At 51.4% G+C, this 27577-nt stretch overlaps 2 protein-coding genes across 2 annotated transcripts; both read right to left on the bottom strand.

The window, feature by feature from the left end:
- Positions 1–78: 78 nt before the first annotated feature.
- On the bottom strand, positions 79–5112 carry ENTPD2 (ectonucleoside triphosphate diphosphohydrolase 2). The gene is made up of 9 exons (XM_080928256.1): positions 4960–5112; positions 3616–3733; positions 2962–3112; positions 2662–2821; positions 2351–2578; positions 1617–1871; positions 1415–1534; positions 465–599; positions 79–390 (listed from the first exon to the last, which is right to left on the bottom strand). The coding sequence occupies exons 1-9, from the start codon at positions 5074–5076 to the stop codon at positions 187–189; spliced, it is 1488 nt and encodes a 495-aa protein (XP_080784382.1). The 5' UTR covers positions 5077–5112; the 3' UTR covers positions 79–186.
- A 16319-nt stretch (positions 5113–21431) lies between these two features.
- On the bottom strand, positions 21432–25817 carry SAPCD2 (suppressor APC domain containing 2; the record flags this gene model as incomplete). The annotated part of the gene is made up of 6 exons (XM_080928151.1): positions 21432–21560; positions 21638–21739; positions 21826–21933; positions 22054–22200; positions 22740–22846; positions 25250–25817. 6 exons carry the CDS (start codon positions 25815–25817, stop codon positions 21432–21434), a joined length of 1161 nt encoding a protein of 386 aa, XP_080784277.1.
- Positions 25818–27577: the final 1760 nt, after the last annotated feature.

Here is a 27577-nt window from a genome sequence, read left to right as displayed (position 1 = left end):
CCTGGAACCAAGACAGCTGGTGGTGGGAACAGACAACAAAGGATGCCCCAGCCTATGAACACGTCACTGCTCTAGGGAAAAAAATCTTTTATTACAAAATTCTTTTACAAGTAGGCATGGAACTGACGCCTAGCCTGTAGGCTCTGGAGGGATAGTAGGGTGTTGGGAGAAGCTCCCAGGGCACCCCTAGAGGGCGCCTGCAGACTTGGCAGAGCGCAGCTGGCGCAGGAGCAGGACTAGCGCCGCCAAGATCAGGACTGTGAAGAGCAGCAGGAGGGCGACCCAGGAGCTAAAGTGGGTGCCCTTACGAAGTCCCGGGAGGTCAGCGGGAATCAGGTTGGTCAGATTCAGCATGTAGCCCAGCGCCCAGCCGACAGCCGTGTCTGCAGCCTAAGAGGGGGCGTGGTATGGCATCAGCCTCCAAGAGGCCGCGCCCCAATCCTCTGACCCCGCCATTTACCCACCTTCTTTTGGAAGACCACTCCTCTGAAAGAGCGCTCATCGAAGCGGTAGCCGCGGCTCAGTAGCTGATGTATGAACATGGCTACAGCGCAGTAGTCAGTCAGACGGGCCTGCTGTCCTGGCACTCGGGCCTGAAGCTAAGAAGAGAGCAAGACACCGTTAGTTTCAAGAGCACTAGGAGCTATGGCCCCCGGGGTACAGTAACCCCTTCAGCCCACAGTTCAGGCCAAGAAAGGCATACACAGAAAATACACAGAAAGACCTAGTCCAAACACCCTGCCTAGGCAGACACTCCTCTGGGATAAACCTCGTGACTGCTGGAAGGCTTTTGTGTTCTCCCCTCCCAACAGCTGGATGGAGAAATAGCAAGAATGGCCACTAGGAAGTAGGGGGTAGTAGCATCCTTGAGTCATAATTAAAGGAACAGAAGTGCAGGCTTAGTATTGCTCTGACCTATTGGCCTCACTTTTCTGAGGCCTCCCTGAGTACCTAAGATTAGAGGGATCTGTTTCTCCAGGAGACATGGTGGCCCCGCACACTCCAGCTGTCAGGGCCGCTCTAGTTTTCCTTACCTGGAACTACTGTTCAGCCCATGACCAGAGCCAGAAATCTGGTGGTAGCTTCAATTTCTCCAGGTATACCCCAAGCCCTGCCGAGTCTGTCCTGAGTACTCCTTCCCCACTAGGACATTCTTTTCTCACTTTGTCCTCGACACTGCCTTTCTATTCCTTTCTCTGAGGTCCATACTGCCACAGAGCCCCTGCAATGTCTGTTCCACGTGTTCTCCAGACCTTGATTGTAGGTAGGATGAGGCCCCAAGGAGACCTGACCTAGCTTATCCAGCCCCGAGCTCCCACATTAGCCTGGCTGTTTCTTGGGTCTCTCTATACTGAGCTCAGCTGGAGGGGCAAGCTTCCTGCCCAGCCATAGACAATATGGGGACAGGCCTCACCTCAGCCCAGGTCTGGCTGCAGGTGATCTCTGTGGCTTCCTCCAGCTGCTTCAGGGTTTCCACAGGCAGCCCCATCACTGTCTTCAGGAAATCCACAGTATAGTAGAAAGCAGAAAAGGCCTGTGGGAGAAAGGGGTGTGCAGTCACCCTATCACCACATGCTTAGGGTCTCCCGGTCCCACATCCATCTACCCAGACTCACTATGAAGTTCCCAGCCAAGGGAGGCTGGAAGACCCCATCGAAGGAGCATTGGGAAAAGGGGCAGGAGGAGACATTGAAGAGCCCGGAGACGAGGTCACGACAGAGAGCAGTGTCGCTGGTCCCTGACAGGCTGACAATGGCGCTGCTGTTGAAGGTCGGGGGACGCTGACCCATGGTGCATGGTGACCGATAGACTTCCTGTAGTGGCACTCGGGTGAAGTAGCCCTTTGGCCAGCAGGGGTGGAAGCGGTGAACCTAGGGAGTTAGCCAGAGTGTTAGCCAGATGGAGCTCCCCACTTTAGCTGCTGCCTTGCACCCCCACCCCAGAGAAGAAGCATGATGAACAGTTCATAAATCCAACTTGGGCAACATCACTTGTGTGCCCGTGAGAAACCATAGCAACCGTTACCTGCCGGACAAACAGCAGACCTGTCAGCCAGGCATTCAAGGTTCTGAGATGATTCTCTGGTTCTCCTCATTCTAAGCCTCCATTCCTGACCCTTACACCGCCGAGCTCCTCCCCACCTGTCTTCAAGCTGAAACATACCTAGCTGGAGGCAGGGGCCCACTGTGGGCTTCACAGCTATGTGGATAGCCATGGAAAAGAAGGCCTCTCTTAAGGTCCCTGAGGCTAGCAGCTGCGTTTTGGCTCTGCTCTGTTGTCTTTTGTCCCTTCTCCCTCCCTTCCTCCAGAAGGCACCAGTGTGGTGTTGTGGCTGAGTCTGGAGACACACCTGGAGGGCACGGGCCAGAAGCCTCTGGAGAACCTGGTCCCGGCCATAGCACAAGAAGCTATGGGTGTAGACGCGGTAATGCTGGCCATAGAGCCGCAAATGGACCTCATTGTCTGGATCTTCAGATGGACTGGCTGTCTCAAAGGTGATCTGTGTTGAGGCACCCCCTAGGTCCATGGCCCCCAGTGTTCCCTTCCTTGGGCGTATCCACCGGCCTACCCAGCCATACTGTGGGGAATAGAGGTTGGATTAAGACTGTGGGCAAGCAAAGCCGGCAGGACCCCAGGCTCTTTGGCCAGCTGCAGGCCCACCTTGATGAAGTTCTCCAGCAGGTAGTTGGCAGTCACCCAGCCAAACACCCCTTCATCCTGTCCCGAGAGGATGCGAGCACCCCGGAAGTCAAAGGGGTACTTTGTGAGCGTCTGTGTCACTGCCTCGAGCACCCTGGCTGCGGCCTCTGGGCTGGTCAGGCTGTAGAATGGGGGAGGGGACTCTGATGGAGCTCATCCCCAGATGCTCTCTGCCAGGCTTGCCCTCCTGAGAGCCTGCCCAGGGAGCTCTGCTGAAGAGATGTGCAGGCCCCTGGGCCAAGTCAGGGTATAGGTACTCACTTGAGTAGGCGCATGCCTGCTGTAGCTCCCAGGTAGAGGGGTGTGCTGGCATATCTGTCTTTGGGCACATCCCGAAGTGCCTGTTCAAGACATTCAACCAGACTCTGGCCTGCCCTAGAAGGGTCATTTGCATAGCTAGAGATGCCACCACCTGGAGAGAACAAGGAGTTGGGACCAGGCTTGGTGGATGGTTTCTAACATACACGATCGAAGCTGCTTGGATACACCTTCCAAGCTTAATCCCAGAGACACCCAAGTTGGAGACAAAGGGACCAGGTGCCACCCACAGTCTCTGATGCTGCCGCCTGCCTAGTAGCTGTGGACACAGGTGCCAGGAGAGAGACTTGGGCATTGTCAGCCTAGCCTAGCCCCCATAGAACTTGCTGGGACACACCCTTAGATCCTCAGAGGCCCAGCTGCCTCATCTATAGTGTAGAGAACTGTCTTGGGTCATTAAACCCAAGGCTTCCCACCTGCACCCTAGGGTTTCAGTTCTAGAACATAAAATACCCACAGCTCCTCCCAGGTCCAGAGAACCCAGCCTCTCCTTTTGAACTCCTGCCTCGACTGAGCCCCACCTAGCAGCAAGCAGAGGGGAATAGCTGTTTGGGCCTGCCAAGCTAAGACTGAACAGAAACCCAAGACCATGCTCACCTTGAACATCACAAGAGCTGTGCTGGCCCACGATGCCTGTGTCATTTTCCTTGTCCGCTGGCCACTTGTAGACAAACATGGATGTGTGTGAAGAGCCAGCATCCAGAACAATGCCATACTGTGGGTGGATGTAGTAAGTCAGCCCAAGGGATCTGGGGACTCCTTTCCCTTTCCCCACTCTTCATTTCCACCATTAGGTATCAAATTACACAGGGAAGCTGGGGGTCAGCCAAGAGCATTCACAGTGATACAGCTTGAATGGAAGGAGACTGACCCAGACTTCCTGTGGTGACCCTACCCCCATGCCTCAGGTTGGTCCAGGGATAGGGAGTTCCATCTGGAACTTTGCTCTGGTAAGGAGAAGCAAAGCCAAACACCTTTCCTTCCCCACTTTGCCTGTGTCTGCTGGAACCTTAGCCTAACCATAGGATGTTGAAGCAAGGGCCATTGGGAAAGAATGTGACTGGGGTTGAATGTAGAAGCCTGGAAGAGGGAGAGACTGGTTTTGCAGAGCAGAGAAAGGCATTAGATGGGCCTTCTTTGCAGCTCCAAGGGGCTGGGCTCTAGCTGAGGGAGCCTGGCTGGACCCCAGCCTGGGGCATGTGCCAGTTCTCGCCTGGGAAAGGGCTGCTCCAGTCCTGCAGAGCAGAGAACTCCAGAGTCAGGCAGATACGATGATTCAACTCCCACACCCCACAGCCCCATCCCTCAGGGCTACAGTGCTTTCCCGCTTCCATTCTAGGTCCCTGGGGCTGGGATGTCTAGTCCCCATACAAACTCAGCAAAAGACCAGCAAAAAGTTAAAGGCGGCTGAGGATTGGTGACTAATACCCCTTTAGAACTAGCTAGCTTCTTTTTTCCTTCTTTCAAGTGTCACAGTTCAGACCTTGGTCTGAGAGGGTTGAGATCCATAGTGTGTGTTGTCTCTCATCTGGAGTTGAGTCTAGAACCAATGCCCTTCTCTAACTTCTCTAACGGCACGCTCAAGGTGCTGCCCGGAAATGGCGCTGGACTTGGGGCGGGGGTTCTTGCCACAGTCAGGGAAGATGGAAACCGCATGAAGGGAGCTGGAAGAAAGCTCCTCTGCAGATCGGGCAGCTCCATCGCGGAGCCACAACAGGGGAAATCCCACGAACTTTGCCTCTAGTGCCTTGGGGCTCCGGAAGCGTCGCTGTCACCCCGCGGACGCAGTAAAACGAAGTGCGGAACCTAGGACCCGGCCGGAGGCACAGTCCCGCGCTGGTGTGAGAGCGCAGGGCGTTCTGGCGCGCACCTACAGTTCCCGACAGACACCCCCTAACCCCGGAGCCAGCTGCTCCCTAGCGCCGCAGTGAGCGCGTGCACCTTGAGGGCGGGCGGCTCCCGGACGTCTTGGGTAGGGACGCACAGTAGCAGAAGGCCGGCGAGGCCCACGGCAGCCAGCAGCAGGGGTGGCACCAGTGACACCAATTTTCCAGCCATGAGAACGCGCGGGAGAACACAGCGGGGACCCCGGACAGCAGGCAGCGGGGAGGCCCGGGTGGCCGGGGCCCCAGAGTTAGGCTCAGGGGCGGGGCTGGTGTGTGCCCCGCCCACATTAAGGTCCTCCCGCCGCGGGACCGCCCAAAGTCCGCCCTGCCTCTCGTGAAGTCGCAGGTGAGTGGTGTGGGTGACTCAGCCGCACCACCCCTCCTCACGCAGGTTCTTGGCTGGGTTGCCCCACGTCTATCAGTCAGGTTCTTCCTTCCTATTCACCCAGCAGAGGGAGTGCCCGGCCCTGTCCTAGAAGTCCTGAGAGGATACCTGGTGTTGGGGTTTGGCTGGGCTGATTCCTAGGCAACCTTGCTTGGAAAATGCTGCGCCCTCAGAGCAAAATTTGTTTCTGGCCAGGGAAAGACAAGTCAGACTCTTCTGCCAACATAATTAAGTTTCAACTACTGGGTCTTGGGTCGAGGCTCAGAAGGGTACAGGGTTTCAGCATCTGCTTGTTGTTAGAAGCTGCTATGACTTCCCGGACTAATGAGTATCTTCTACTGAAAAGGGCAAGATGATCTGCCATCATAAGCCTAAACAGTACATTGAGGGCAGATGAGGTTCTCTGTCTCTGAATTTTATCTCAGGCCTTGATCACCCCTCCATTTTCTGCCTTAGGAGACAGACACACAGACCTAAACTATAGAAGAACAGGAGGACAAGTTACATCCTACAGGATAACAGATTTCATCCTACAGGAAGAGAATGCTCCAAAGCAAGCTTGCACCCTGGTCAGCAAGAAGTTCCTGGACACGGGCTGGGGGTTGGGAAAGTGCTAGCCCTGGCCTAACCCTCCCCCTCCTCCTGACCCAGTAAGCTAGACCGACCAGGCAGGCAGACAGGGCTTCCTGGCCAGCAGCCAGGCCACTTCATGCCCTTACAACATGGGAATTCCAGTGACACAAAGAATCCCATCCATGGGGCAGCAGGGAGCCATGTGGTGAGACCACCAGGGAACGGGGCTGCTGCAGCTGAAGAATGGCTTTTGCTGCAGGCATCAGGGCAATGCCTTGGCTGCTGAACAGGCAAGAACAATAGGACTGGGAGTGCTGCCCTGGCTGAGGGTCTGGTGTTTCAGGCCCAGCAAAGGATCCTTTCTTCCAGCTCAGGACCCCAGAGGGGAGGAACCCTGGAGGTGGCTCAATCTCTTCAAAGCCCAGCTTGTGAGACTCCAGAAGGGAATCTCTGGGTGTGGTCACCAGTGGACAAGAGGCAAGGCTCCAGTTTCCAGCTAGCTCTCCCATCCCTTCCCCCCCCCCAAGGTTTTTTGTCCATTCCTGATAGGCCATATGAGCCAGAGTCACCAGAGGCCAGGAAAGGAGGGGACACTGTATGAAAGGCTGTGGTCACGGGGAGCTACCAGCCAGCCAGCACCCCTCTTCCAAGCCCAGTAGGACTTCCTGATGGGCAACTGGGGACCTGAAAAGATGAGACAGAGGTGGGACAAGACCTCTGACCCCTGCCCTTGGGAGACTCTTATGGCCAAGCCCCCAGATTAGCCGACCAAGAAGGGTAGGGGGCTGAGAGTTGGGAACAGCCAGGATGAAGACTGAAGATGGTCAGGGCTAAAGGAGGAGCAGCAACTTCAGTCTCTAGGCGGGGTGGACTCCAGATGTGTTCTGTGTGTGTGTTGGCTCTGGCTCAGGCAGAGGAATGTGGAGGCCTAAAGCCAGAGCCTCTCCTTCCCCTCGGCCCGCTTGGGGCTTCCTGCTACACCTACCTATAAGACCTTAGCTGCCCCTTAGTTTTCTCACTGTGTTTAGAAGCTGAAATCGCTTCAGTGAAGAAGGTCCCCAGCAAGCCCCCCCTTCCTTCCTTCCTTCCTTCCTTCCTTCCTTCTTTCCTTCCTTCTGTTCTTTCTTCCTTCCTTCCTTCCTTCTATTCTTTCTTCCTTCCTTCCTTCCTCTCTTTCTTCATCTTGCTCTTCCTTCTTTTAGAGATTTGGAGCAAAGGTTAATGGAATATCCTGCTTCAGTAGAGGACCCAAGTTCAGTCCCCAGTACCTATATTAGGCGGTTCACAATCTCCTACATCTCCAGTTTGGGGGTAGAAGGAACTAATGTCTCTGGGTTTCCTGGGCATCTGCATACATTTGCACAGTCCCACCCCCCACCCCTGCCACCGACAACACACACACATACTACATACATTAAAACTTTAAAAAATTAAATAGAATAAGAATTTCTCAGGGCTGGAGAGATGGCTCAGTGGTTAAGAGCACTGACTGCTCTTCTGGAGGTCCTGAGTTGAATTCCCAGCAAACACATGGTGGCTCACAGCCATGTACAGTGGGATCCAATTCCCTCTTCTGGTGTGTCTGAAGACAGCTACAGTGTGCTCACATACATGAAATAAATAAATCTTTAAGAAAAAGAAGAATTTCTCCTAGTGCCTCTATTTTATGTGTATGGGTATTCAGTGTGCACATATGTCTGTGCACTGTGTGTGTGCCTGATGCTCATGAAACTCAGAAGAGAGCATCAGGTCCCCTGGAACTGGATTAGAGACAGTTTTGAGCTATATGGGTGCTGAGAATGAAACCTGGGTCCTCTGGGAGAGCAGCCAGGGCTTTCAACACCTGAGACATCTCTCCAGCCCCTAAAATAAATCCTTTGACTGCTGTTCTTTTGTTTTGTTTTTTCAAGACAGGAGTTCTCTGTGGAGACCAGGCTGGCCTTGAACTCACAGATCAGCCTGCCTCTGCCTCCCAAAAGGTGTGTGCCATGAATGCCTAGCTTAACAAACACATTTTGACTATTTATAACTATTCTTATGTATATGAGCGTTACATATGCATGGGCAGGAAGATCTCCTAGCTACTGTGGGTGCCAGTCTGGGTCCTTTGCAAGTGCTTCTAACCATTGAACAATCTTTCCCATACCCTCTCTCCCATTAAAAAGGGTTTTTTTTGGGGGGGGGTGGGTAAGTTGTATATTTATATGTGAGGAAATGTGAGCACACTGAATAGTCTAAGCTGCTTGGCCAGCAAGCTACAGGAAGTGACCCTTCTCCGCCTCCTCAGTGCCGGGTTAGAAACATAGGCAGCACACCTCCATTTGTTGTTGTTTTGTTTTATAGGTGCTGGAGATCACATACAGCCCATCCTTCTGGTAAGCACTGAACAGACCGAGCTATCCCCCTAGACTAAGGACTCCTTTCTTTATGAATTCATTCACCCAGTCAGCAAATACTGGACCCAGTGCAAGGCAAAGATAGGTTCTAGGATGCACAGTAAGCCAGGCGTGATCTTACACTCATGTGGGTGTGTGGAGGGAATACACGTCCATATCCTACCTATTCTGAAGAGAGCAGACTTCGCATAGAGTCGGGGGAGGGGAAAACGGCTGACCTGTGAAATTCGGCCAGTTTATATCTTGTTAGGTGGGGCTGAAGATGAACAACAGTAGGAACTTGTGTGAAAGCCCTGGAATGTTAGATATCCCATCCTTGGTGGCCCCGTGGGCAGTGTCCTTCCTTAGATGTTGACCTGGCCCTCACTTTTCTTCTTTACTGAATACTAATGTATCTCTAAATAATGATGGTTTTCCTGATTTTCTTCCTTCCTTTATTTGTATATTTAGTTAGTTAGTTATTTTTTAGTTTTCTTTGGGGGTGATGGTGATGGGAGAACAGAGTTTCTCTGTGTAGCCCTGCTCTGTAGACCTGGCTGGCCTCTAATTCACAGAAATCTACCTTCCTCTGCCTTCTAAGTGCAGGGATTAAAGGTTCCTGAACCAACAGGGTGGTGGCAGCCCATGCCTTCAGACCCAGCATCCACAGTGGGATGTGCCGTCCCGTCCTGCCAACCTTAGTCTTGTCTGCCTTCAGCTCCTCCTTTCAGATGACAGCTTGTGTCAAACTGGCCTCGTCCTGAGAGGGCTTCTTTCACTCACACTGTGGTTTCTTGAGGAAGCCCTGTGGACACTGAAGGTGTTGTTCACTGTCTCAGTGTTAAACATTCTGCCCTGTGAGTATTCAAAATGGACAATGGGCTTACGGCTGTCGTCTGGACAGTATCTTGGGAACAGAATTGCTGGCCACAACACAGGTTTGTGTCAAACCTCATTAAATGCAGAGAGTTTTGCTTCAGAACAATTACAACCCCTGGCAGGCCTGAGTGTAGCTCACTGTTTGGCTCACTCTGACTGCAAGTCCACACTTGGTGTGGGCAGTCACTAGATTTTACAGAGCCACTGCGGCTTTTTCTATCCTTCGGTCTTTTTTTTTAGGAATGGTTGTCCTGGCCTTCCTGACTTGCTGGCTCTTGCTCTGTGGCCTGGGTACCAGGTGTTGGTGACAAGTTATTGAAGCTCCCAGGGCATCTGCACTCTGTTCCAGGATTGCTTGGTTAGGCTCATGTCTGAGTAAGTACAGTGAGCTCATGGGATATTCCCTGGAGGCCTGTGGTTGGCTGATAGCAAGCCTCCCATCCATCTGGATAATGCTTGTATGGGGGATGGGAGGGAACAGTTCCAGCTCATGTTTTCCTGTGTGAAGAATGAAGTGTCCCAGTATCACTGTCACCCCGGCCTGTGTGTACTGAGTTCTCTGTCCCCATCCTCCATCTCTGCCTATGTGACATCTCTTTGGGGTCTCCAGGGCTCTTCCACTCACCCATGGAATCTGTCCCCAGTGCTTCAGGGCAGGTCTTGACTTTTGGGAAGAAGCCCCGTCCCTACTTCCTTTTTTGGTTTGTATTTTTTATGTGATTGGTGACTTTGGTTGAGAGAGGGCCTTGCGTATGTGTAGCCAAGACTAACCTCTAACTCAGTCTTACTTCACCCTCTTGAGCAATTAGAATTACAAGTGAGGCCTACTGCCTACTATGTTCTTTTTTTTTTTTTTTTTTTTTTTTTTTTAAACTGGGAGAGGGTAGCAGCTGAAGTGATGGTTCAGTGGTTAGAAGTGTGTACTGCTCTTCCAGCCAATCAGAGTTCCCATCATCCATTGGGGAGGTGGGGGCTTACAGCCAGCTGTCACTCCAACTCTGGGGAGTCTGATATCCCCTTATGGCCTCTGAAAGCATTCCTCTCACAGGCCCAAACCCATACACAGACACATCGACACACATAATAAAAATAAACAGATTCTAAATTCAAAAGAAAAACTTCTCTAAAGCCCTGTTATAGACTCTAAAGAGACAACTCAATAGTTAAAAACACATACTGGGTGGTGGCGCACACCTTTAATCCCAGCACTCAGGAGACAGAGGCAGGTGGATCTCTGTGAAGTCAAGGCCAGCCTGGTCTACAGAGTGAGTTCCAGGACAGCCAGGGCTACACAGACAAACCTTGTTTCAAAAACCAAACCAAACTGACCAAACAAACAAACAAAACCCAAGCCCACATATGGCTTGTGCGGGGACCCAAGTTCAGTTCCTACAGCCCCCACCGTGGCTCCTGCTGCCTGTAACTCTAGTTCCAGAACCCTCTTCTGACCTCTGCAGACTCCTGCATACACCATTCACTTCACATATGTGCACTCGGGTGCACACACAGTACACATAAGAAAGAATTATAGTGAATTAAAACCCTGTGCACTTTTCTGAGACTTACCACTGGCACATTGATTTGATGTTGTAGCTTTAATTTCAGTTCCTCAAGATTTTTTTCTACTGTTTGTAGAAATTCAGGCGACTTTTTAAATTTTTTAAAAGATTTTAAAATTTATTATATGTAAGTACACTGTAGCTGTTTTCAGACACACCAGAAGAGGGCATCGGATCCCATTACAGATGGTTGTGAGCCACCATGTGGTTGCTGGGAGTTGAACTCAGGACCTCTGGAAGAGCACACAGTGCTCCTAACCACTGGGCCACCTCTCCAGCCCCAGAACAGCTTTCTGGAGCCAGCCTTGTGCTGTGACATAGATGATCAGAAGTCGTGTCATCAGATGTGGGCAGTATCCACTCCCGAGTCCTCCACCTCCCCAATTTCTCATTTACTTTTTCAACACAATAATTTTATTTCACACTTTGTAGAACATCTAAGGAGTGTTCACCTCACACGTTATTGAAATGGTTTCCAAATCACACTTTAATGTGTGTGATGGTCTGTATGTGCTTGGCCCAGGGAGTGGCACTATTAGGAGGTGTGGCCTTGTTGGAGTAAGTGTGTCACTGTGGGTGTGGACTTAAGACCCTCACCCCAGTTGCCTGGAAGCCAGTATTCTGCTAGCAGCCTTAAGATGGAGATGTAGAACTCTCAGCTCCTCCTCCACCATGCCTGCCTGGACGCTGCCATGCTCCCATGCTGATGATACTGGACTGAACCTCTGAATCTGCAAGCCAGCCCCAGTTAAATGTTTCTTTATAAGACTTGCCTTGGTCACAGCATCTGTTCTCAGCAGTAAAACCTTAATTAAGACAATGTTCAAGTGCACACTAAAGGTGTTTTCAGTTGAGGTATGAGAGATTTTAGGTAGTTAACATTCTGAGCATATTGAATTGGTTTCAGCATAATTTTCTTCAGTTAGATGAGGTTTTGGTTTGTTTGTTGACAGGGTTTCTCTGTGTAGTTCCTGTCGGCCTTGAACTCGGAGATCTGCCTGCCTGCACAGAGTGCTGAGATTAAAGGCACCACCTGGCTTGAATAAGCTTTATAAGTTCAAAGCTTTGGAACTTGAACAGGTGGTAGCACTATCAGTGTGTGTTTCAGAGATTTCTCATCATAGAACCACTTACCTGCTTTTGATCTACCACAATGACTTTGGGAACACCCATGGTATTCTCTCGCTGATGTCTTTATCCCTAATGTCTTAGTCCCTGATTGCTTTCCAGTGCTCAGTGGTGCTTTTAGCAATATTGCTTACAGCCAGGCGTGGAGACACACACCTGGGGTTCCAGCACTAGCTCTGAGACAGGCCCACACAGCAAGACCCTCAAAGGGGTGAAAAGAAGCTCATTCTCGGGCTCCCCATCGGGAACCTACCTTCTGCCTGTCTGACGGTAGCTTCTCAGTGGTCAGCCTAGCTGTTTGTCCTCCTCTGAAGCCTTGTTGCAGCAGGATATCCCAAATCAGAGGAAAAGATGTCTGCCCGTGTTCGGCTTGTTCGTCACTGCAATATTCCTGGAATGCTCACCCTGGTTATAGTATCTCTTACACAAGTCCTGCTTCCAGGGCTCAGCGTTGGGTCATTGTCACCCCAACATTCAAGGTATTTGTTTCTGTGTCCTGAATCTTCTGTGTCTGAGGTACGGCACTGAAGTTCCATGTATATTTCTCCTAAGGGACAGGTTTGCCATGTAACAAGTTTTGCTTTCCTCACATCTTGTTTAATTGGATGTGAAGGGCCCTTCCACACAGTCTCCATTTTCCATTTGACCTCCCTAGAATTCAGTCACTGTATGGAACATTTTTTTTTTTTTTTTTGCTTGTTTTTGTCTTGTGTTTCAAGACAGTGTTTCTCTGTGTAACCATGGCTGCCCTGGAATTTGTTCTGTAAATCAGGCTGGCCTTGAACTCACAAAAATCTGTTTACCTCTGCCTTCCAAGTACTGGAACTAAAGGTGTGTGCCACCATTGCCTGAACCTATTTTCATCTTTGAGAAAGCCTCTGAGACCATTCTTGGTGCCATAGAAAAGCCAGGGATGTCACAGAGCCGTGCCCAGTGGATTTCAATGTAATTAATCTATCCCTAACTGTTAGGGAGTCTCGATTGATGCCCGGAATACTCTCAGTTTTCTGGCCTCAACTGACCCTTTGGCCTCAGCTGGGGTCACATGTAGCAGTGCCCCAATGACCATGATTGTAAGGGCCACCTTGTCAGAGCCTTAATGCTTCCGTTTTATGTGTTTGACTATTTCACCTGCATGTTTTTATGTGTGCTGACTGTGTGCTGTACCCTTGGAGTTGAGAAGATGACATTGGAACTCCAGGAACTGGTTATGAGTCACCATGTGGGTGGTACGAGCTGTTAGTGAGGCAGTGTGCTTGGACCCACACTCTGTAAGTAACTGTGTCCCTCTTACGGACTTATCATAGTGTGCACACTGCTTCTGACTGGGGACTCTTCTTACCTTGCACTGGAAACCAGGAAGCAGGCAAACTGCCCTCGGATAGACTTAGCTGGACTTGCTATGCAGGCCCTGGGGATTCCTGTGAGCACACAGTGCAGGGCAGAAGCTTCAGGGGACAGACAGACTCTCCATGTGACAGCCTCAGTGCAAGAGTTTCCGGGAAAGAGCCTGTAGAGGTCAGCAGCAATGCGGGGACTTTGCTCTGGGACCGAGATGCACTGAATGAAGGTCGTGGTGATCCTGAAACTGGAGCCCAATGCACCAAATTTCTTGAGGATGTCATGGGAACTCTGAGGAAACACCCATGCCCACCGGAGTTCCAGAGAAAAGGAAATACCTGTGATAAAGCTTTTCCTTCCCAAGTTGCTTTCGTACACTATGTTTCAACACAGTAACAATATTACTAACTAAGGCATCAAATTCTTTATTTAAGTTTTTTCTTTTAAAAATGAGCAGGGCTGGAGAGATGGCTTCTTCCAGAGTCCTGAGTTCAATTCCCAGCAACCACATGGTGGCTCACAGCCATCTATAGTGAGATCTGATGCCCTCTTCTGGCATGCAAGCATATATGCAGACAGAGACTATATACATAATAAATCTTTTTAAGAAAAATGATCAAATACCCCAGGTGGTCGTGGAACACACCTTTCATCCCAGCACTTGGGAAGCAGAAGCAGGCAGTTTTCTATGAGTTCAAGGCCAGCCTTGTCTACAAAGTGAGTTCCGGGACAGCCAGGACTACATAGTGAAGCCAACTCAGGGAAAAGTAAACAAGATAAAATGGCAAGTAAAGTTGGATGTGGTGGTGTACAGCTCTCCAGGGCAGACAGAAGTTCCCCTGGAACCCCAGCTCTCAAAGGCAGGTAGAAAGAAGGTTCAAGAACTTAAATCCAGATGTACCCAAGTATGCGTTTTAGAGCCAGGTTGGGATACAAGTAAGGGAAGAACACGTACTGAATTGACCTGGAAGAGGTTTTCTGGAGTGACTCATTGCTGTGACTGGCCATTTAAAGGGCCCTATGCCTTTTATGGTCTGTTACCTCTTGGAATTCTGGGAACAGGAGTGGCTATTAAAGGTTCCAGAGACAATGCCTCTTGGCCTTACACAGCCTCACTTGGTGCAGGCATCTCATGCAACTAGTGGACAAGAGTGATCAAGAGACTTAGAAACTTGTTTGTCACCAGTTGTGACATGTAGCACATGCGTGCACAACTCTCACAGAGCAGCCTGAGCAAACATGGCTTCACTGTGACAGTCAAGCACCTCGTGGCTAAAAGGCCTCTTTCACCAAACTTTCTAGCTAAGCCCAGGCCATTTCCTGCTCTTAACTCCTTATCCCATTGACAGTTCCCTTTGTGTCATGATATTTCATGACTGTTACATAAGTAGGTAATGTATATAAAATTAACCAGTACTATGCTGACTGGATTTAGGTCAACTTGACACTAACTATAGTCATCTGAGAAGAGGAAACTTTCATTGAGAAACTTTAATTAAGATTGGGCTGTGGGTAACCAGGGCATGATGGCAAATGCCATTAGTCCCAGAAAACCAGAGGCAGGAGAGGCAGGTTCTAAGTTCGAGGCCATTGTGGTCTACAGAGCAAGTTATAGGACAGCCAGGGCTACATAGAGAAACCCAGTCTCGAAACAATCCAAACCAAAACACAAAATAAAATCCACACACACACACACACACACACACACACACACACACACAAACTCTCCAGAAAATCTGGACCACTGTGTGGAGGAGAATGTTTGTCAGAGGCTCAGGAAGGTAGAGAGACACTTCAGCAGAGCAGGTCTAGAGTTGGACATAAATGTTGCAACCTTGAGTTCAAAGGCCTTGTTCCCATCTGGGAATCTTATCTTTTAAAACAGTCATTTTAACAGGTGACACTCACTCATGTGATAGAGGGCAATGTGCTTTACTTAGAGCCCACTGATTTAAACATTAAATTGATATGAATATTAAAGCAGTATTTGACCAAATTACTGGATACCCTAATATAGTCAAGTTGACAATGAACACCATCATATATAGAATATGAGTTTGGTGAGTTTATTTAAATTCCTTAATTGTTATTTATTATTATTGCATGTATATATAATGGGGGACACGTGTGCCACAGTGCATGTGTGGAGGTCAGAGGACAACTCTGTGAACTTGCTTCTCTCACACCTTTACACAGGTTCTGGGTGGAGACTGAAGCAGCTCGGTGTGAGAAGCAAGCAGAATTCGGGTCAGCAGGCTTGCAGAGCAAATACCCTTAACCACTGAGCCGAATTTTAGTCTTTGAGGCAATTACCAAACTATTGTCCATGGTGGCAACTGGTTCTGGCACACGGAGGTTTCCTGAAAAGCTATGGCGTGTGAACGACAGCGGCTCTGCTCCTCACTGGCCTGCCGCGTGACCAGGGTATTTTGGGGTTGCTACAGTCTGTGCTTTTGTGTGAATCCCTCCTTTCCCAGCTCAAGCATCTGTCTGTGCATCCTCCTTGGAGGGACAGCAATACCCACTGCGTGGCCCAAGGGACATTCCAGGTCCAGAATTGTTATCCCCCTAGAGACTCGTTCCTTATTAGCTGTCATGTATTAGGGTATCTCTTGCCTGCAGTTCCAACACTGAGGAGGCCTGGGACTCGGCATTTTACTTAGGTTGCCCTTTGGAAAGCATACGCCATGTAGTTATTTGCCTAGTTGTTTTAACAGACATACTTTGTGTAGCAAGTGTGACCAGGGAGAAGAATGGAACAAGTGTGAGGCAGAAAATCATCCAAACCCCGAAAATCTCATTTTGGGACCAGCAGAGTAAGGTTCCCTACTCCCTGTTCTCAGCCTGCATACCCTGGGGAACGTAGCATCATGACCTCTGACCTTCTTGAGGAAGTCCTGGCCAAATTACAAATTTAAACATCTGGAGTTCCCCTTCATGCAAATAAAGTATTCCCAGCACCCCAGCCCCAGCCAATAATGTACTCTCTCCCTAAAAAACCCCTACCTTCTCCCCGAGGTTTATTTCAGAGCCCTTGTTCCTGAGTAAAGAAATCTGCTGTTTTACAGACTGTCATCTAAGACAGCTGTTACCCTGCATCCCACATCTGTGGAGATGTAGCCTTCACTGGCACAGAATCCTGCCTATGAACACCGTAAACACCCTAAAGACCTGCCGCTCCTTAGTCATCTTGCATCCCCACAAGAGAGTGCTGCTGTTAGGTAGTGTTCAATGAGACATCCCTGTTTTAACTCTATGCACACCTGTGAGTATATTTTATGCACACCTATGAATATAAGTGCCTGTTTATGTGAATGTTGGTGCACATGTGTACGTGTACCTGTGGAGGGCAGAGATTTACTTTAGGTGTCTCTTTCTGACTGAGAACTTACTGAGCCCCAAAGATGTTCCTGTCTCCATCTCCCGGCACTGGGATTACAGACGTGCACCACCACCCCAACTTTTTATGTGGGTGCTTGTAACGTGCAACATGCACTTTACCAACCGAGCCATCTCCTCGTCCTGTGTGCAGGCTTCCAAACATATCCATAGAGCATCAGATTCCTGGCAAAGGTGTAGCCCGATTTATTCTCTATGCCTGGCCCTTTAAAGGTTCCCCAGTGGCCAGTCAACTGACTCTTTGGGGATGCTTAGCTGTTAAAACTGCTTGACCTTATGACCTTCAGGGACTTCTGGGAACGGGAGAGGAAAAAAAAAAGCCAGCAGAGGCTGAGATCGACTAGGGTGGGAGTAGGATTGGAGTAAGGTCCAGGCGACGGGAAGAGGGTCCAGGGTCGAGAGCAGGGTTAGAGAGGGCAGCTGAGGAAGAGATTGAGTCAGACAAAAGGAAGAGGAGGGGGCGAGGAGGGGAGAGGAGAGAAAAGGGGAGAACTGAGCAGAGCAACAATGGGAAAAGGTGAGCCAGAAGAAGCTGAGCTGAGCCAGAGAAGATACTGTACTTCTAGGAGACAGAAGAACCCAGAGTAGCGAAGAAAAAAATACAGAGAAGCTATATAACCCCCACCTTGGGGGCGCGTCTAGGACAACCTACCTGTTGATATAGAAAAGACTGGGAAGAAGAAAAATAAAGAATCTTTCCTGAATTTTATCTTCTGATACACCCATAGATCCCATTGCTGATAACCTTTTGGTGGTAAACTTCCAATTTTGTTTGAAAATATTTTGGTCTAACTGTGCTGTAGAGACAGCATCTCCTGATACAGACTTTGAGGTGAATACTTATATTGTTTTGGCCTTTGATTTTTTTAAAGTTAATTTTACATTGCTATTTAAAAATAGTGGGTTTTGTTTGTCTTGCTTTTGAGCAGTGTCTATCTAGCTATGTAGCTCTGACTGGCCTCTGCCTCCCAAGGGCAGGAATTAAAGTTGTGTGCCACCGTGTTAGGCCATTTAGTTTAGCTGTGTTTTAGTGTTGTTCCTGCATGCATGTCTAGGCTGGTATGCTGGTACTAGGAACTGAACCCATGTCCTTTAGCGGAGCAGCCAGTGTTCTCAATAAGCAAGGAATCTCTCCAGCCCAAATAGTGGATTTCTTGATGGTATTTTTATACAAGTGTGACATTAGACAGTTTTTCTCAGCACCCCCCACCATCCCGTACACACAGTGGCCCCTTCTCCTTCTAGATAGTTCTTTCTTCCTTAGGATAGTCTCTTCTGTTTTCTTGTCACTCTGGTGGGCTTTTGATGGGTGATTTCTTTTTGGTCATTGCATTCTTTTTTGTGACCTTGTAAAAACAAGCTCGAGTTTCTTTCTCCTGTTACCAGAATTTGCTGGTGTTCTTAATGGTCAGAACTGAAGGCGGTTAAACAAGTCTCACCTTCAGACACCAGAACATGATGTCATCTACAAGATAGCACACGAATCTCATGCTCAAGAACAAGAAGAAGAAATCCCGTCAGATGAGACCGGAAATGCTCAGGGACCTACGGCCACAGACAAAATCCAAAACCTTATGCTTAAAGTAAACTCACAATTTTGCGTCGGGCGGCATTCCGAACTATCCTTGCCTGCTCACAGCCACACCATGCTCACAGGGCGAGAAAGCTGTACGCCAGCTCTGTCTGCCCTTCTCTTTCCCTGTCCCGTTTGTCCCCGGATGTCCAGCCTCACCCATTAGTCAGGGTCCTGTACCACACACACACACACACACACACACACACACTCCCTCCCTCTCTGTCCTTGCTTAGGACTATTTTTTTTTGGATAGCTTCCTAACCTGTCTAGAAATGCAGTTCTTTTCTGGCTGGGATAAAGGGTTTTGTATGATGTTCAGTTCTTTTGGGGAAGACTTGCAGTGCTTTTCATTTCTAGTTCTCTTGACTCATATTGTTTGACATCCTTTTACTCTATTGGAAGGTAATGCCTTTTGTAAAACAGTGCAGACTGCTTACTACTGCTACTGTTTACTTTGCACACTCTAGCACCCCAACGTCTCCCCTCAGGTCTTGCCTTTTCTTGGCTTCTGTGACCTGTGATTTTTTTTTTTTTTAAGCCTAGAGAAGTTAATCTCCTCAGAACTTACTCTACACAAAATGCTTGAAACCTGTTTGTTGTGTCTGTGTTCCTCTCAACCAGGGCAGTTTCCCCTGAGAACAGTGAAAGATGTCTCCAGACAGTTTAGGTTGTCACAACTGGGAATCTACGTGTGCGACTAACACCCAAGGGTCAAGTACGCAGTACCCCTCGGAAAAATACAGGCCAGCCTGCAGGAGAGACTTTCCTACTCTATACTACTGGAGCTGTGGCTCCATGAGGAACTGCACTGGCCTCTGCCAGTGCCCCTCAGCCTCTCAGGACCACTTAAAACACGCCCTGGATTGTGGTGGAGCACACCTTTAACCCTACACTTTGGGGGCTGGAGAGGTGGCTCAGTGGTTGAGAGCACTGACTGCTCTTCCAGAGATCCTGTGTTCAATTCCCAGCAACCACAGGTGGCTCACAACCATCTGTAATGGGATCTGGTGCCCTCTTCTGGTGAGTCTGAAACAGTGCACTCACGCACATTAAATAAGCCATACACTTGGGAGAAAGAGGCAGGTGGTCTACAGAGTGAGTTTCAGGACAACTAGGATTACACAAACCCTGTGTCTGAAATAAAAACACAAATCCTCCCTTGAGGTCTCTAGGGCCTCCCAGGCAGTCTGGCTCCAGGCCACCAACTTCCAAGAAATGATAGTATTTTAGAAACCATGGGCGTGTTTTTCACCCTCCTTGGACAATCGAGGCTGAGGCTGTGTTTGCTGAATTTCCATCTGAGTCATTGTGTTTCAGTTTTATCTCCTGAGGAATGTCACCCTAGAGCAGAGGCTGTGTTGTTCCATGAGAGAATGCAGCTCTTCAAGGTGTGACAGACGCTTCAGAGGACAAGCTGCGCACCCAGCTGGCCACTGGTGTCATTGTTCTGTATGTGAGGGTTCGAGTCTCTGTGTAGTCCTGGCTGTCCTGGAACTCACTCTGTAGACCAGTATGGCCTCGAACTCCAAAGACCCTCCTGCCCCTCTGCCACCTCAGTCACCACCTTTGTCTTTTCACCATGTCATGTGACACAAGTAAATTTAAATAGGGTCTGGTGTGTAAAGAAAGGATTCTATTTTGTAGATGGAGTAACCAGCTTGGACGCAGCCAGAAGGAACAGGAGGCCGTGCCTCTGAGGTGGGCTGCCCGTCTGAAGAGTTTGGCATGACCCAGGCCCTGCTGAGACTTTGTCTATAGAATAGGCAGTCAGGCCCCAGTTCTTGAAATGTCACAGGCTGAGTCTAGAGACTAGGCAAGTGTCCCCCTGAGGGACAGGAGCGCCAAGCCACGGAAAGTAAGGGTGCAGGGGTAAAACAAGGAACTCGAAGGAGGCCATCTTGGGGAAGGTGGGTGGGTGGTGGGCGGGCAGGGGAGGAGGCAGATCCAAACTGTTGCCATGGAAACCTGTCTCTAGATGGCACTCATCTAAGGCAAGTTCACCTGGGTAAACTGAGCTTGTAAAACACAACCACCTTTTAGAACTAGTTTTCCTTCATGCCCAGAAAACACTCCAGTTCCTGAAGGAGATGGCCCAGGTGCTAGATCAGCCTGTACCTGATCAGGTTGCTTTGCAGGCCACACACATGGGCTCATGTTCCATACTGGAGTCTCCAGGCCACAGAGCTCACCTGTGACGTCTCCGTGCTTTTGTTAGCAGGCACCTGGCTCCACCAGCCCAGGCTAAATAGATTCTCCTCATCCAATCTGTGCCCACCCCGGCTGCCGACTGGACGCACAGGCGGGGAAACCGTCATTCCCAGAGGCTCAGCTTCTTTCCACACGCTCAGATCGATTTGCTACAGTTGAGTCAATGATGACACTGCTGAGCCCAGTAGGACACTGAAAGGCGCAGATTTGGGGGGTGTGGTGGCTCATGCCTTTAATCCAGCACTAGACCTGCCTGGTCTACAGCCAGGGCTACACAGAGAAACTCTGTCTTTTAAAAAATAAATAAATAAAAGAATAATAATAGATGGTGTATTCTGCCCACAGTGCACCTCATGACTTGTCTGGGAGGCCCGAACATTTGGGGGATAGGACCGCCCTGGGGAGAACCACCTGAGCCACCTCGACGCCGGTGTCTTTCCCTGGTTAGTGTTGGTAAGGTGGGTGAACTGAGCTATTGGCTTACTTCTAGGAACCACACCAGCCCAGTCCAGCTGCAGCCAGATTTCCCTTCTCAGCCTCTGCTACACACAACCCCTGACTTTGTGGCTCTTCAACAGGCAGAAACAGAGCTCTCTATTAGATGGTCCCATCTCCTCCCATGCCCCATTCTACCTCTGAGCTACAATCGCCTTCCTATAGTGCCCCTGGTGGAGAGAAGGAACCCCTAACCTCTTGGTTTCTGGGCTCCTAGCCCACCCTCAGCACAAAAATCTACTTGCTCATTCACTCAGTGATAATACCAGGGTGAGACAGGGGGTGAGAACCCAGCTCAACCAGCGGCCCCTGCTGGGCATCATGAGAAATACAGCCCAGTGTGACCAGTACATTTTACTAAACACCAGTGATCCCAGGAATCCCTGCAAGAGGGGCCGGGACAGCTGTAACCATGTCCCCTTCTCTGTCAGGGCTGCCTGAGATCACGTACACATGAGGCTGATCCTCCACCACCGACAGTGGGAAGCACCCAAGTCTGGAGGCGGGTACCTCCTCAAGGGCTCTGTGGTCTCCGCTCTCTGATGATCTTCAGTGAGAAGACAGGCTCCAGCAGTGCCATGGAGCTGAAGTCCTAGGAGGTACAACCAGCTAGATGAACGTGGAGTCCAGAGGCCCCGAATCCTGTTGGCTGAGAGCTCGGGCCTCAAACAGCTGCTTGATGAGCGCCGACTTCTCCTGCTCCAGCTTCGTGATTCGCTCGCTCTTATCAGTCACCTCCTGGGTGGGCAGGTGGGCAGACAGGCGGTCAGGGCTCGCTGGGCCGCCAGCCCCAGCCCTACCTTCCCACACCTCACCTGAGTGAGAAGCCGGTTCTGTTCTTTCAGCATGAGGATGGTCTGCTGCTGCCAGACTGGAGTTGAGGGTGAGGTGGGGCCCAAAGAGGACGAAGGCGGAGCCTGAGGGAGCACAGAGTCAGCCAGGCCTCTCCAGGCAGTGTCCAGAACAAGGACAAGGGGTGCTGGGCAGCCTCCAGAGCACTCACTCTCCCAGAGCAGGCTGCAGTCAACAGCTCTCCCAGGCACCGGGCCACCTCCTGGACTTTGGGCAGCAACCTCCCCAGAGGGCGGGGGCTTCCGTCAGCCCCAAGGTCCTGGAAGAGAAGCAAGGAATGCCAAGCCATGAGGAAATCCCTGCACCTGGCACTCCTATTCCCCTCAAGTTTCACCCCAGAGCCTAGAGGGAGCCCACTCAGGGGCAGCCCGGCACTCACGGTGGCAGCTCTGCTCTGGCTCAGGCGGCGCTGACGTTCCTGCACGCGCTGCAGCTGCTGCTGGTACCACTCTCTTCCCCGAGCCATCATCTCCAGACCCTGCAGCAGCACCTCCTGTTCCTGCTCTAACTCCTTCATCTGCTTCAACTGCAACACACGAGTGCGCATGGGAATGCACTTGTGCCAGTGAGCAGACTGGAACCATGCACACCTGCACACATCCGTGTGCTCGGAGCTGCACATGTGGACGTTGAGACCCGGGCACAGGCAGGCCAGCACACAGACACAGTTACCTCAGCACGTGTGCAAAGCGCACACAGGGAAAGCACCAGCTAGCCTAGCTCCTCCTCTTTGGCTGAGGCTTCCCCGGGGCAATGGAGTGACTGAACAGCCTCAGCACTCCATCTTGAAATACTCATGCTATCTGTGCACTGAGCTGGCCTGCAGAGGTGAGCCTCTTGCAGTAGGCAAAGCAGGGTCCCACACTCTGTCCCCAGGCATCTCTAAGGAGCCTCTTCTCCCTCTGCCTGACTTTGTCTTCTTCCCTAAGCCCAGGAAGAGAGAGAGAGAGAGAGATGGCTGACCAGTTCTCCTACAGATTCCCCAAGTAACCAGGCTCATGGTTTTTCCCTGGTTTCCAACCTTCTGGACAACACCGATTCCCTCCGAGTCCTGGCCCCTCTCACCAGGCTGCAGTCCACACCGTTGGTGATGGTGTGCCGTCGACGCTCGCCTCGGGCCCGTGGAGTCTGCCGGGCTTCACCTATGTCTGTGGTCTTGCAGGCTGCTGCACCTGTAACAGTCAGGATCATAGCTTAACTCTGGACCAGCCTAATGGCCTCATGATGTCAGCTCCCAGCCCTTCCAGAACCCCCAGCTACCTCTGACAGGGACCAGGCCTGTACTGGGAACCTGTCAGTACTGACTCCTGAGTGTGCTTTTTGCTTTATCTGATGACTTTGTGCCTAGCTAGGACTTGGTCTCCTCTTGCCTGTCCTGCCTTCCTCACCTGACCTGAGAGGACAGGGAGCCACCCAGTGCCTGACAAAACATATCAGATACCTATCTGCTCTTCCAGAGGTCCTGAGTTCAAATCCCAGCAACCACATGGTGGCTCACAACCATCTATAATGGGATCTGATGCCCTCTTCTGGTGTGTCTGAAGACAGCAACAGTGTACTTATATACATTAATAAAAATTTTGTTTTAATAAAAAGAATATCAAAGAGTATCAAAGGGTGAACGGTAAGAGATGAAATAGATAGGCCCTTTGATCCCAGCACTCAGGAGGGAGAAACAGGCAGATCTCTGTGAGTTCAAGGCCATCCTGGTTTACATAGTGATGTCCAGGACAGCCAGAAGTATGTACAGAGACCCTGTCTCAGAAACAAAACCAAAACAACAACACGAAAAACAAACCAACAAACAAAACCAGGTGGACAGGCAGAACCCTCTGGCCCTCGACACAGCTTTCTCGGCTGCACAGGGCCCCGTGGTGCTGTACCTGCAGCAGGAAAACTTACTCTCCACTGGTGCTGGAGACCTAACTCCTGCCCAGAAGCCATCAATCACACTATAAAGCAAGCTGTGCATATGTGTGCAGAGGACTCCTGAGAACAGCATCTGGAGGGTCTCCCCACCTACCAGAAGTGGGGTGCAGGTAGTGGGGAAGGCAGCTTCCCTCAGGGCCTCCAACCCTGTCCCTGGCATCAGGATCATCCCCCAAGGCTGAGCCGTAGCAGTGAGTGACAGAGACTCTAGTTCCAAGCAAGCCCCAGAGTTCGTGTCCCAGCCTGCTGTGCTGAGTGGCCTGCAGTTTCAGGCAGTGAGAGCCACAAAGGATGCTACCTCCAGAGGGTGGGGCCAGAGCAGCTACTGGCAGTGAGTTCTGGGAAGGAACCTGGGACACTTGAACCTGACCTGCACAGAAAAGAGGCACAGACCATAGGATTGGGAATTTGAGGTTCTCCGTGTGTTGGGAGGACTCTCACAGGGAGCTAATGTGGCTCTGTGGCTCTTCCAGAGCAAGTCCAATGGCTGGCTATTACCCAGTCACGGGCCCTGAGCACACGGTTTTCAGAGGAGTAAGTGACTCGGTCACACAAGGAAAACAGATCTGTACCACAGACAACCCCTGAGCCTGTCCATTACACACAGTCCCGTCGCAGGGCTGACTTCAGCCTCACAGCCGAGATGACCAGCTATGTCCAGAAGCTTCCCTCCCACAGCAACAGGGAGTCAAGGCTTGAGCTGCAGATAAAGCCCAGTCTCTCTCTCTCTCTCTCTCTCTCTCTCTCTCTCTCTCTCTCTCTCTCTGTGTGTGTGTGTGTGTGTGTGTGTGTGTGTGTGGGCGCGTGTGTTTTTCTCAATTCACAGGAGCCAAATCCCTGTTTTGAGGTGGTAGGATTTGGCTGAGGTAGGAGAGGTCTGGTGAGGTTGGCAGAGCCGTGACCAGTACTAAAATGGACTGGCAGCTGCCAAGAGTGGGCAGCCCTGACAGGACGCTGCACAGGATGAATGGGAAGCAGGGGTGGAAGAGGGCCTTGGGTTCCTGAGCACCTGCCTCCATGCTAGGCATAATGCAGGTCCTGTTCTCGAGGCAGACAGGGGGCCATTCAACAGTCTCCTGTCCCTGCCAACTAGACCGGAAGGAAGAAGGGCCTGCTGGATTCCCCAGAGACCGAGGTCCATGTCTGGCGGTGTATCTGCAGCAGCGTAGCACAGCAGGTGCTGTGGGACACACACCTCAGCATCCTACACACACCCGGCCTTCTTCAGCGCCTATGCCTGGGTGGAGAAGCAGGCAGGGCTGTCTCTGCAGGGTGTCACACTGAGAAAGACCTTCAGGACAGGTTAGAACATGCGAACAAGCGCTTTTTAAGAAGAAACCTGTGCACAAGCAGAAATGAGGATGAGGACCCAGATGTTCTCGGGTCTAGGGAAGCATGCCTTCTCTCACCGCCACAGAGGTTCCAGTGCCCAGCTTAGGTCTGAGACAGAGTGGGCTTCTCCTGCGTGATCAGAGTCACTTATCTGCCCTGTCCAAATCCAGGTGGTCCCAACCTTGCTTAAGAGGCTCTGGGGTCTGCCCATAGTCGTCCTCCTCTCCATCCCTCTGACAAGACCTTGCGGGTCTCCAGTTTCTAGCACAAGTCCCTGGAATTAAGAGGTGGGACTGGGGGCCACCCAAACTCACCTGAATCCGCGCTGGGGATCCGCTCCAGCGCCTTGCTCAAGGGCCTCTCAGGCTCTGTGGGACAGGGCGCCCCCTCCGCCGGAACACATAATGGCTCAGGGTTCCGGGAGGTGCCACTGGGGCCAGCAGGAGCAGAGCGCGCACTTGGAGGCAGAGGCTTCCTCTCCAGGACAGTCCGCGGCTCATCAGCCGGTGCGAACATCAGGCGCCGCTGCAGGGACGACTGGTCCCCAGGCCGAGCCGCGACCCGTGCGGGATCCCGCGGGCCTCCATCGGCGTTCAGGAGCGAGGTGCGCAAGCCGGCCACGAAACGCTCGAATGTCAGGTAGCCACTGGCCGGGGCCACCTGGCGCAAACCCTCGAGCACGCCGCAGGGCAGCTCGCGTGCGTCTGCACCTTGCCAGCGGGACTCGATCTCGCGCAAGTGCACGTACCCGCGCTGTCGGTCGTCTAGGATGTCGAAGAGGGTGCGCAGGCTCTGGAGAAAGGCTCGCGGTAGCCCCTCCGTGCTGGGCGTGGGCGCAGCATGCGATAGGCGGCCACGCTCGGCCATCGCTGCCACGGCCATGGGCGCCCAGCTTCCACCGGCGTCGGTGCCCTCAAGACCAGAAGGCAGAACCTGCAAGGCGACGCGCGCGCCCCGTGGCCACAATAGCTGCTGTTTTTGAATGGAGCTCTGCTCGCCGCCGCGTCAGCTTTCATTAGTATTCACGGCGGCTATTGGTCGAAACTGGCCCATCTGCTCCGGGATTGGCTCGGCAGCCACCAGTCCCAGTTTAATTTCTCCTGCAGTAGGGAGGGGCGCCCACACCACCGGACCTGGAAGTGGGTCCCCGGAGACCTGAGAAACGTGTAGAACCAGCCGGAGTTCTTACCACTGATTCTCACGGTCCCCCTGCCTCCACGTCCACCATCCCTCCTGCTTCGGGAGAGCCTTTTCTCTGGTTCATTTGAGCTTGGCCTCGCCAGCCACTTCTCTGAGGGGCGGAGCGTGGGGCCCTTCACAGATCTTGTACCACAAGTAGCCTCACAGGATAGAATGTCTAGCCCCTCCTGCTCTCTTCGGTCCTTTACACTGAGGGTCCCCTGACCCCAGGCGCCGATTGACTCTGGGGCTCCCTTCTCTTGCATTAGGAATGCCCCAAGAGACTTATAGGCTCCAGACAGTTGGGCGCTCTCCTTCACTGAGGCCTCTGTCCCTACAACTGCCAGCTCTGCCTTTGGTCCTTTGGGACAGTCTGTCTTGTCCTGCCAACTATAGGACAAAGCCAAGTTGTCTTCTGTCCCCAGATGCCCATCCGGTGACCAGCTCCCCTGACTTACTCTGGTCCTGGTCCCCTGCTCTGGCCCTTTTAGGGACATCACTGGCCATCATTCTGGCCCTCACAGTCCTGGCCTAGCTCTGCAGTGGGACCACTTGACCCTTCTGTCCTTAGCCTGCTTTCTTGGCCCAAAAGCCCATCTCAGGGTTGGACAGGAGTACCCCTAGCGGCCAGGGAGATCCTTAGGATGCCCCACCCCCTCTGCCACTCCTTAGCCTGTCCTCTATGCCTGCACCTGCTCACCTTCCCAAACTTTTGAATGTCACTGAAACAAATGTAGCTGCTGAGAACACCCCATCTGTTACCTGCTGCCTGTACTTTCAAAACACACTGAGAGACTCTTCAACAACGTTGCTGAATGCCTGCAGACAGGCCCTTAACTCAGGACTTCACTCCAGCCCATGCCGGCAGGCCTCTGGCAATAGAGCAGGCGTCTCAAGCTGTGGAAGCAACTTTCCTGCCCAACTCCCCTTGTTCCACGTTTCTAGGGGTTGCTCATTCAAAATTATTTTTATATGTCTGTCTTGGGACAGGGTCTTCCTGTGCAACCTTGACAGGCCTGAAGCTTGCTAGTAGACCAAGCTGACCAGGAACTCGGAGCTCCTGAGTGCTGGGATTAAAGGTGTGTGCTACCACACCCATCTCACCAGCTGTGGCCCATTCATAGTAAGGTATTTTGGTGGTCCCAGAGTTCCATGGAGTTGCTGCCCCTTTGAGAGAAGACTTGGTCAAAGACCCTCTGATGTCTCACATTTTAAATACCCCCGTCTCGCCTAGTCCTTAGGATATCCAGCCATGCCCCCTTTCTTCCAGGCCCTGGGCTACGTGAAGAGGGCTATCCTCTGTATTGATTGACTGCTATGAACCTTTCAGACTTTGCCCAGGCACTTGCTTCCTCTGCCCCCGCCCAAAGTCTTTTCAAATGTTTTTACCTTACATGGCTGGCTATAGTGACTGCTTCCCATGAATTACTGTGATGTTTGGGAATAAAACAGCCACCCCAAGG

The sequence above is a fragment of the Micromys minutus genome (genome assembly GCF_963924665.1).
Source record: "Micromys minutus genome assembly, chromosome: 13".
NCBI classification, from domain to species: Eukaryota; Metazoa; Chordata; class Mammalia; order Rodentia; family Muridae; genus Micromys; species Micromys minutus.
The sequence above is the reverse complement of the archived record's forward strand: the minus strand, read 5'-3'. Positions and strand labels throughout refer to the sequence as shown.